General features: G+C 48.4%; 1 protein-coding gene across 7 annotated transcripts; it reads right to left on the bottom strand.

Annotated features, from left to right (window-relative positions):
* Window positions 1–205: 205 nt before the first annotated feature.
* Window positions 206–8915, bottom strand: VSTM5 (V-set and transmembrane domain containing 5). Of its 7 annotated transcripts, none has more exons than XR_007508832.1 (6): window positions 8679–8915; window positions 5682–5743; window positions 5261–5590; window positions 5020–5160; window positions 2038–3456; window positions 206–505 (listed from the first exon to the last, which is right to left on the bottom strand). XR_007508832.1 is itself a non-coding variant. In XM_049823106.1 (5 exons), the coding sequence occupies exons 1-5, from the start codon at window positions 8792–8794 to the stop codon at window positions 3413–3415; spliced, it is 693 nt and encodes a 230-aa protein (XP_049679063.1). In that variant the 5' UTR covers window positions 8795–8915; the 3' UTR covers window positions 1888–3412. The 7 variants fall into 7 exon arrangements, 5 of the variants coding, with proteins under 5 accessions (XP_049679063.1, XP_049679065.1, XP_049679061.1 ...); XR_007508833.1 differs by lacking the exon at window positions 206–505 and having other exon boundaries at window positions 1888–2151; window positions 3332–3456; XM_049823106.1 differs by lacking the exon at window positions 206–505 and having other exon boundaries at window positions 1888–3456.
* Window positions 8916–10865: the final 1950 nt, after the last annotated feature.

Raw genomic sequence — 10865 nt, 5'->3', positions numbered from 1 at the left:
ATACTAGTTGAAAATAGTGTCTTGATCTTGAAAGATGGGTGAATCTTATGCAACACCTATAATGCCAGGTCCCACATTGCTTGACTAGCAGACACTGTGTGATTACAGGCAGAGAGGGGTTTTGTTCCTTGGTGAACAACAGTTCAGCCAACAGCCTGATGCATCTATTTGTGCATCCAATTATATGTGGCTGTTTTGACTCTTGGCAACACAACAAATCTCTTGCTAATAATTAGAAGATAAGCATATGAAACTTAAATGTATCTTTACACTTCACTGTTCCTAACTTCAATTGACATGTCTGCATATAGTGATAGCCTTTTTGTCAAACAAGCTCTTCATCACCAAGTAGTAGGATCACTGTGGAGCTATTGGGAACTCATAGTTGCAGGATTTGTCCCTTTCTGAAAAGAAATGATGGATGCAAGAGGACTTCTCTTGTGCTGCAGAAGTGCAAGCACTGCACATTAGCAGTGAAGACATTTGTCAAGACTTCCAGGCCTAGCTGAAAAAAAAAATTAAAAAAAAGAATTATTAGAGACCTGGAGAGTCTGTCTTTTAGTGTTGAATACACAGGGGTTCCTAATTTTAATGGAAAACGGACTGATTAGGCTTCTAACAGAGGGACAGTCTTGAAATTCTTCGTAATGCATCTTTGAACATGAAATGAAGACATTAGTGGATGATTAAGACCTTTACAATTGATTGCCAAAGCAGTCTTACGAACTCGGACATCTCTTTAATTAAAGTTTAAAAGCAAAATGCCTTAATCCCTTTGATCACTCAGAACGCTCTAAATATTAAATTGCCGCTGTTCTGCATTTTTGCAGAGTTTACAAGTGGAGTAAGAATAGCTATTAGTTTCTACACTTCCACTTTAACTGCTTGCCATAAGACTAGACACTTCAGGGACCTCCAGTGTAGCAAGAAGCTGCTACACACAGCTTAGCCTCATGTTCTGTATATCAAGTATTACTGACATTAATAATGCATATTGACAAATACCAGTTTCAGAAAATGTGAATATTTTATAAGTGATCCTATCTATGTAGGGTAAGCATGTTAAATTCTGGGTAAAATTTGTGGTTGAGGAATTGTCTATAAGGAAAGCAGTGCATAGGCTAACTGTAATGTATGTCCTCACTGAGTATTATTTGGATCTCTGTTGTTCCTCTAGGATATTACTACCTAAAAGTGAGTTTGGCACCAGCATCAGTAGCCAAGGATGGGTGCCTGAAGTTGTTGTATCGTTAGCCAAGCTGAGGTAAAACAACTGTGCTAGTTGGAAACTTCTTACTGCTGTTACAGTGCACCTTAAATTGAAGAATTTTAAGTCGTCATTTTCAACTTTCATCCCAGCTTTCAAATATTGTAGTTTAACAGTGTAAGTGATCTCTACAATTACAGCAGTGCATTCAAATGGTCATGTTTGTATACATTTCCTGACTTTTCCTTTGGCAATTACAATGTTCAAGTCAATGTTAGCAGGTAATAATGGTCTTAATGTGTAAGCTGCACTTTTTGTACCTTCTAAATAAGTCTGGCAGAGCACCTGCTGTATACTCAGCTTAATGAATAACTTCACATTCAAGTTCTAAGATTTAGGGATTTAAAAAAAAAACCTGGAATAGATAAACAGAAAAAAAAATTAGTACTGTTTTCCATATGCTATGTGGATACTTTACAAAGTACTTCAAGCTTGGTGATTAAAACAGATGCACTTACAACTTCTGTGTTGTCAAAGCTTAGTTCACTCAACGATACAGAAGACTGGTAACGCATACTTAAAGTGAAGAATTAGAACAAACTGTTACTTTTTGCCATGTTGTGCTGTAGCTGGGATTATTTTTTTTCTAGATTTCTCACCTTTTTTTGACCTGTTCTAGATGCAGGAAGGAGCAACCAGCTGAATCTGATACCTGACTTTATAAGTGGGTGAGAGGCCCTTTATACTACAAATGGCCAGTTCAATCCGGGGATGACTTTGTAAAGGTATTGTGTACAGGGTGCTTTGGAAAAAGCCTGTTTGGCACCTACCTGCATCATTATGTACTTCGTGAGAAATTCTCTATTTTTCCAAATCTAACCCATAGTACTTCTGCACCTGAGCATCGTAGTCCCTGACCAGAGGGGAAGCTCTGTCAGCCTGTCCTGTAAAAGGTTTTTGCAAACAAGTGAGCTGAAGTGCAAGAGAGGCAGTAGCAGCAGTGTGGCTCAAAAAGCCACGTGGCAATCTGCAGACACAGACTATTCCATGGTCTCTTACATTTTCAAAGTTTATTTCACACTGCAAAATTATTCTCGATACAAAAGCAAAACAGGATAATTTGAAGCTCAGTCAGTTTAGTGCTTTCTCACTCAAAAAAGCAAATGTTATTCCACCCAGCAGATCTGCAGGTGGAAAATGTAAGTGCAATATGCAGATTCAGGAAGACATTAGTTAGATCACTTAGTGTTTTCTTACAACATAGGAAATCAAAGGCAGCTTCTCAACAAGAGCAATTTCAGAACTGTATTTATAAATACTAAATTTCAAAGTAATGCTGTTTTAACATTTTTTCCCAGATAGACTATTCACCACTGGGCTAAGTTTGCAAAGGACTCAACATCTTTCACAATGAAACTGTTCAGTATTTTGCCACCCCACCGATGTGGTGTCAGTATTTTATCTGACCCCTCTAATCATTACAGACGGCATCCTGTTCAGTGCCTGTGCACAGTTCCTTGTTTAACAACCTTCTCTAGTAATGTCATAAAATGTGTGTTAATACCCAGGGGCAGCGTAAACAACTGGAAATGTAAGTGGGGGAACTTTGACCAGCTCGGCACTGTTTCAAAGTCAGTTTTGTCTCATAAAGAATTAGTTTGTCTTCAGAGCTTCAGGAACTTCCTTACGCCCAAAAGTAGCAGCACAGGTGCAATAAACAGGATTCAATCCTTGCAATTAATTTTTTTAATGTAATACTGTAATTAGACATTAAATTTATTATGTTGAAGGATGCTAATGGCTGTTCTGTCTGTAATAGGAGACTTGCTGTAGCCAGAAAACAGGTGTCCTTCAAGATCATGATCATTTCCTTTATGGGTTGATCTTAGAGGCTTGGTTGGTTGGGTGGTTGTTTTTAAGAGTGGTAGAGGCTGTAGATTTTATTAATTAGCCAGAAAAATGTGTTCGTGCTCAACATGGAAGAATACTCTTTTTTTTTTCTTTGACCTTGGCTAGCAGAGCAGAAAACTTAACAGGTCAAAACAGCTCCATCAGACATTGCTGATTTAATGTCTAATTAGTTTGCAAGTCGGGATGTTTCTACAGTAGTCACAAACGTTTTACCTTTTAGGTTTCTTCTCGCTTTCTTTGCCAACACTTTCTCCTGAGGTAGAATTGGTTTTGTTGTTATTAGACAGCCCTTGGCTAACACTCAATGGTTTCCAATTCAATCTCTTCAGTTGTACTTGCTGCAAATAAAAGGATGTTATTATTGATTGGCAAATGGATTGGAAGGCCAGCGTTCCAAAATTAACAACGCTGTGTTAATAGCTGAGACATTTTGAACTTTTTAATATTAGCTCAAGCTTACTCATCTACAATTAGGTTTTAAATACATCTTTTCAAAATATTTAACTGCATAAAGAGTCCCCTGCAATCTTTAAAGTGACACTGGTTTCTTCCAATACAAGGCTAAAGGCGCTACAAAAACTGAAGTCCATAGGGCCCATCCATATACCTCTCTTCACGACTTCTCAAAGGAGGGCTGTTCTGAGGTGGAATTGGGGCAGAAGTTAGGTCCCTGCTTCAGATCATGTTTTGGGAGATGACAGAGCAAGTCTCCAGAACTGTGGTTTTCCTGAACTCTGCCAAATAACTATTAAATCCGGCTCTGTAGGAAGACTGGCTTTAACTGGAGGAAGAAGAGGCTTTAGCCAAACAAAAGCCTGTATATTCTGGCATGATGGGAAAATTTTCTGTACCTACAGAAGCTTCTGAGTGGTGTGTGCACCGTGAAAACAGCAGCAGCCCTTAGAGCTGTAGGTGAGTGGCAGAAAGGAAGAGACGGCTCAAGCCAAATTCATCTCTTCTCGTATCAGGTTTTGCAGAGTTGACATACAGTCTGGGCCATAAGGCTTAGGATTTTTAGGTATCTACTTAGGCTGCTTGTTATAATATAACAGCTTAAGCAGCGCTTATTAGAGAAGAAACACAGACCTTTTACCTACAGGGCAAGAAACCACTAGTGGATCTGCACTTAGAAAGAAAGGAGGTAAATGCCTGAAATGTTTTGAAGTGGTAAAAGAAACCTCCCGTTCCAAGGATGTGCCCAGAGCTTGAGCCCAGGCTTGTAACGTGGCACCTTGTCTTGCTGCCTAGGCCAAATAACCCTGGCTGTGGCTTGGAAAATTTTCTCAATATGTGAATGTTCCCTTCGGTGCAGCCCTTGTGTTCCCTTGATCTGCTTTTCACGACTGGTGTCTTTGGCGCATGTTAGGAGTCTGCTTTTGGTACTAGTCAGTGGTCGCTGGAGGGTGCAACTGCATCAAACGTGAAGGCAGATGAAAGGGGGGTTTGAGAGGAGAGGGCGGGGTGCAGTCCTCCATGAAGTGAGGTGAGGACCACTCCCAAGGGCCATTTGAGTACCTTCCCCTAGGAGATACCCTTCTAGTGCAGACCCTGAGAGCGTTGCTCACGTTCTTGACTTTGTCTCCTGCCCTCTGATGCGGTGTTATAGCAGCTCTGGCCTTTTCTCCCTAAGTTTTGCAGTTAGCAATGTTGGGAAGTGTTTTGTGGTTTCTGATGTAAAATGTATAAGGTAGATGTCCCTGCGCATTGTTCTACAACTAAATACCTATTATTCAGTTGCCTCAGCTAGTAAAGAGTTGAACAGGGTAACTGAACTGAGCCCTTCCACTCTTGTTGCTCAGTATCCCTGCTTAGCACCTTTATGGCCCAAATCACAAGTGAATCTTAGGCTCAGAATTCAGGCTTGAAAAACCTATACCTTGACTGCATTTGTAGAGAGATACCTGTTAGTTTGTGTGCCGTCTTCTTCTGAAATAGATGCAGAGATTTATTGCACAGCCACATGAAGCAGATCAAAATGGCAGAGACTGCAGCAAGAAATGCAAAAAGAACTGCTACAAAATGTAAATCTTCATAGATAATCTCTGCAGGGAGGACAGAAAAAAATTAATATTATAAAATTGATTACAAGCAGACTAATGTTTAAACACAGGGTAAAGCCAAGAACTCCCATCTAGTTCGTACCATAAACGTTGACTATGATAGTGCCATAGGTGTTGGTTCCATATTCCTCTGTTACAGTGATAAAGTAGTAGCCAGCATCTCTCATGCCCACGTTCAGAAGCTGTATAGAGCCATTTTCAAAAGTTGTTACTCTGTCCTTGTAGACCGTGGATATGTTGACATAATTCCCACTTTTCCACTCAACAATTTTGGTGGTGCCCCAGCTCGACACGTGCTTCCACTCAATGGTAGCGACGCCTCTGCAAGAGTATTCAACTGAGAGGAGGATGTTTTGTGCCACTGTTGCGTTGATGTTGGGTTGTGGGACAACTAACGACACTCCTCCAGGAGCTGAAAGACAAAGGAGGGTGATGAGTGTGGAGGTGATACTGCACCCACTGTCCAGGGCAGGATGGGACCCCTGGGGTGTGATTCATCCTACCTATCTCAGTGGTCTGTTTTAGGAGAGGACGGATTATGCTTTGCCGTTTCTCTTTCTTTCTGCTGACCGTAAAAGGAATATACATACTTAAATTAAAGACATTTTTAATTGACGAGAGTCAGGAGAAATGTTTCCACCACACAGGCCAAGTAATTGCATGTGTTTCAGTGTTTCGATACCCAAGAGGAGAGAGTTTGGACAAGTCTTTTTGGGTAAGGGAGCATAATATTTTCTGAAAACTGAGCAATGCTTTGGTATGCATCAGTAACTGGCCTTCCTTTAAAATCCTGCATTTAAATGGGAAGTTTAATCGCCATGGCCAAGGTAACCTATTATATTAATTAATTACCATCCCCCAAAAGCAAGAAGCGTAGCAGGCTTAAGTATGTGAAGGCTTGGCAAGAACTTCATCATGTTTTCAGGATGTGTAATCAATGTTTAAGGCAACAGCTTTGTGAAGGCAGCCAGTTATATGCCAGTGCAGATAAATCACATGTAATCAAAGGTACACAGTTTCACACCAAGTCAGGGACTTCACGTTCCTGATGATTTCCAGGCAAAAATGTACGTGAAAGCATATTTAATTCTCACCTCATTCCTACTGATGTGATTCTAGAGCTGTTCATAACACTCTGAAATTGAACTGACCATTTAGTTTAATGTGTAACTGCAATGATTTCTGCTTGCATGTGGGTATTTCTGCATACAGATTTGGATGAACACCAAACATCTTAAGTTTCAACTGGCATACTTTTTTTTTATTTATTATATAATTAATGGCAGGTTTGGCACACTTGGCTAGAGACTGAAATCCTGTTATCTACCCGCAAAAATCAAACCAGACAAAACACAGATAAAGCACAGAGTAAGCCTCACCACTGAATGCCTTTTCCTGGTTTGGCTTGGCACAGCTCACCCGCTCGCCTCTCATGCTGTGGGAACAGTCTGACTGCAAGAGCACAACTGAAAAAAATAATGCTGAGCTGCAAATGTCTGTAACCCAGTGGGGAGGGAGGATGAGATCCTGAGCTATGCTGAAGAAGTGCAAAGCAGGACCGCTGGGGATGCTCCTGGAGGTTCTGCAGAGTCTTCAGGGAAAATAATGGTTTTAAAAGGCAAAGAAAGAAAAAGTCTCCAAGGGAAAGAAATTATTTTTAAAAATCTTATTAAAAAAAATAAGAAACCCCCATGGCCAGAGCAACCACAAATGGGGGGAGATGGGTAAATGAATTACGAGCTGACTTTGCTCTATTTGGGATCTGTGGCAGAATTCAGAAACTCTGCTGGTCAAGGTAAGGCAGGGAAGCTCGAGAAGCCAGTTTGATTCCCAGGTCCTCGCCTATGGGACCAGCACAGGAGAAAGCCTCAGCCACTCTGTATTTTATTAACCAGATAGGATCTGGGCTTTTCCCAAGATGACACGCCTGGGATTCCTACTTTGTGGGCATCTTGTCGTGCTCGCAGGGACACCATGCTTTCCGGGTAGCCCAGCACATCCTCAGCTAAGCTGCGGTCTGCCGTTCAGCCGGTGTGCAGGAGAGACTAACCAGAGCTGTGAAAAAGGGGTTTGTGCCAGCTAGAGAAACAGAACAGACGGGAACCTCTGGTAATCGCTGCAAATTGTTCTAATTGTTTTCTGCTCCATGTATTTATTTAAAGGCCCTTTGCACCGTTTCTGACCAGACGGGAGCCGAGTATCTCACCACAGTGACCGTTTTATGTTTTGATAAAGGCATGGCTCTGTTTTGAATATGTGATTGCAAGGTAAATGTAAAAAAAAAAAAAAAGTAATAAAAATCTTTCCATTAAATTATTTGCAAACATTTTCTGTCCCTATCCAGCACACAAAGCTAAAAAAGGCAGTGCAGTAGCTAACCATTCAACAGTATTTTCAACCCGCAGTCCACCTAGATGACCTGAACTGGTCTAATCCAAACAGAGCTGCATCAGCCTCCAGAGCAAACATCGCACCCACCCGCAGCACCCTGCGCAAGGCCGCCGCGCTCCGCCGCTTGCAAACCCGGACCCTTCGCGCCCAGTAAAACACGTCCCAGGGAGAAGAGGGTACCGGTGCTGCTCGAAGCGCAGCGAGTTTGCGGCTGGCCCTGGCACGCTGCTGCGCTCCGGAGCGTTCGCCGGGCCGAGACTCAAAGCTGGAAGCGCAGCTCTGCCTACCGGACCTGGGCCTGCGGCGTGACGGGGAGTGGGTAGAAAAGGGCTGGCGGCGTGGAGCCCCCACGCAGGAGCTCTGTAACGGGGGACGACGGGGGGGACAGCTCCCAAACTCTTGGACCGTTCCTCCACCCTCCGGTGCCCCGCTCGTGCGTCACCTTGATGATGAAGGAGACGGCGTGACGTGTCCGAACCAAACCCACTGGTGGCACTGCCCCCCGCCCCCCACTTCCCGGCCGTGGGGGCTGCCCGCAGCCTCCTCCAGCCCCGGCTCCGAGGGACCGGCCGCCTCCCCGCCCGCTGCCCCCCCCTCCCCGGGCTGCTGGTCGAAACCCACCTTCCCTCTTCCCCCGCGGCGTTTCCCAGCGTGACCCGAGCCCCCCCCCCCTCCCCTGGCTGGTTCACGGGGATTTGTTTCCCCCTCTTCGCTTCCCCTCCGCTGCTGGGCTCGCAGAAGGGAACGGCGGCTGCTCGGTGTGTGTGTGTGTGTGTGTGTGTGTGTCCCGGCCGCGGCTCCCCTCCCCGGGCGACCGGGGCTGCAGCCCCGGGCCGGCACCGCTCGGCTCCCCCCGAGCAGCGGGAGCGGGGACGACCCTTCCCACACGGTTGCCAGCCCGCGGAGAGCAGCGCTGCCTGCCTCAGCCCCCCCACCCCCCACCCCCCCCCGCCGTGTCCCGTGTCCCGTCCCCCACCCCCAGCAGCTCCTCCGCGCAGATGCCGGGCGCCGGGGCTGAGCCGCGGGGAGCAGGCGAGGAGGAGGAGGAGGAAGGAAGGAAGGAAGGAAAGGGCCCGGGGAGGAAGCGGAGGGGAGAGAGGGACACTTACTCCGCAGAGCCCACCCGGCGGCCAGGCAGAGGGTGACGGTGCCCACGACGACGCCCCGTCCCCGGCAGCCCCGGAGCGGTCTCATCGGAGAGGAGCCGATGCCCCAGGGGTTGCATTTAAGCGGCCGGACCGGCCGGCGAGGCCTCGACCCCCGGGGGCTGCCCGCCCCGGGCCTCTTCCTCGCTCCTCTTCCCTCCTCTTCCTCCCCCTCGGGCTGGTGGCGGCTCCCCGGGCTCTCCCACGCCTCACCGTGCCCCGCGATCCTCCGCTACGGACTGAAGACGCAATTGGCTGCGGACGGGGAAGCGCTGCCCGGGGCCGCCCGCCATCGCCCCAGCCGGGAAATGAGCGCGAGTGGGCGGCCGGCGGGGGGACGCGCAGCCCGGCCCGGCTGGGCCGCTTCCCCGCGGCGGGGAGCGAGCCGTGGGGGCCCGCCGGATCCCCGCGGGGGAGGGGTGGGGGGTGGGGGGAGCGGAGGGATCGGGCCCCGGGGGCGGGACACTCGGCCGAGGGCGCTTTTGGGTTTGTGCCATTGCTGAGGGAGTGGGGGCTGTTCGGGCGGGCGAAGAGAAGGCTGCGGGGAGACCTTGCAGCAGCCTGCCAGTGCCTAAAGGGGGCCTGAAAGAAGGCCAGAGAGGGACTTTGTACACGGGCGTGTAGTGATAGGACAGGGGGTAATGGCTTTAAGCTGAAAGAGGGTAGACTTAGATCAGATGCAAGGAAGAAGTTCTTCACTGTGAGGGCGGTGAGGCACTGGCACAGGTCGCCCAGAGAAGCTGTGGCTGCCCCATCCCTGGCAGTGTTCAGGGCCAGGTTGGATGGGGCTTGGAGCAACCTGGTCTGGTGGAAGGTGTCCCTGCCCGTGGCAGGGGGGTTGAACTAGGTGACCTTAAAAGGTCCCTTCTAACCCAAACCGTTCTATGATTGATTCTACGAAACATGCGTCTGCAAGGGAAATTTCCCTTCAGGGTGTTAAAAAGAACTTTCTTGCCCCGAGGACTCTGGTGAGTCTGTGGGTGAGGTGGTGGGGCTGGGCAGCAGCATCTCTGTGTCCCCAGGGGTTGTCTCGATGACCGCGCTGGTTCCCATCCCACCGTACCCAGCACAAGCACTGGGTGCTCCTCTCCATCATCTTCCAGAGGAGGTCCCCAGAAATACTTGTCTTTCTTTCAGAAAGCACGGGACAGCGCGAGTTAGGAAGAAACAGGATTAGAAAACATGCGAGTGCCCCAATCCTGAAAATTCATCCTCACTCAGGGGCAGATGCTGCCAGAAGCCATATGCACCCTGACGAGAGCTGCCCCTCTGACCAGCAAAAAAGTGACGCGCCAGGGTGGCTCTTTTGCAGAGCTTCCATCCTCCTCTTCCTCATGTTTCCCTCTCCTCAAGTTTTCTTTCCTAGCATGTGGATCAAAGAGAGACGCCTCAGTCTGCTGGTCAGCACCGGCTTCTCCGGGAGGGTGGGAGGAAAGGGCAACCCCCCCACGCGAGGAGGGACGGCCGGGGTCTGCCAGAGCCCTCTGCACCGGGCAGCCACATCTCCCACTGCACTGTATGGCCCGGTGCAGGTTTCCCTACACACTGCTTGTCTGCGAGGCTGACAGGTGGGTCCGGCGGGGGTCTGGGTGGCCAAAGCACAGCTCCGGGCAGGGGGGCGAGCAGGAGTGGGGCTGGGCTCACTCGGAGCTCGGTTGCGGGGGACCTGCTCCCACTGGGGCTTTCCAACACGGGTGATGCTCTCACGTGCAGCCAGGGGAAAGCCTCCGTGAGACATTAGGGTTTCCTGCTTGCACACCCCGGGGGGGACTTCACAGGACTTAGGTCAGGCCTTGGCAAGAGAGGGTGCAAGCTGCGTGGACTCCAGGGCCCGTCTTTTATTCAGGGTGCAATAAAATCTCTCCAGCTTCCCTGACTTCTGCTGCATCTCTTGAAGCTTCAGCAATGGGAGTCAGGAGAAGGGACAGGGGGAGGAGAGGTCAGTGAAGACATACTGCCCGAATATTTGATCTCACGTGGGTTTTGCAGCCTGCCGTGGTGCTGGGGGTGCCTGAAAGCACAGTTGCGCTTCATCTGCAAAGGCAGCCGACAAAGTGCTTTGCCTCCACCCCACCCGTCTGAGCGGCTCCTGTATTGCCAGGTCCCCTGTGCTGCCTGCGGCCAACATCATGGCTCCGTGTCCCTGCTGCA

This window comes from Accipiter gentilis, chromosome 19, assembly GCF_929443795.1.
Source record: "Accipiter gentilis chromosome 19, bAccGen1.1, whole genome shotgun sequence".
NCBI lineage: Eukaryota > Metazoa > Chordata > Aves > Accipitriformes > Accipitridae > Astur > Astur gentilis.
Note: the sequence above shows the minus strand (reverse complement) of the source record. Positions and strands in the feature narration are given on the sequence as shown.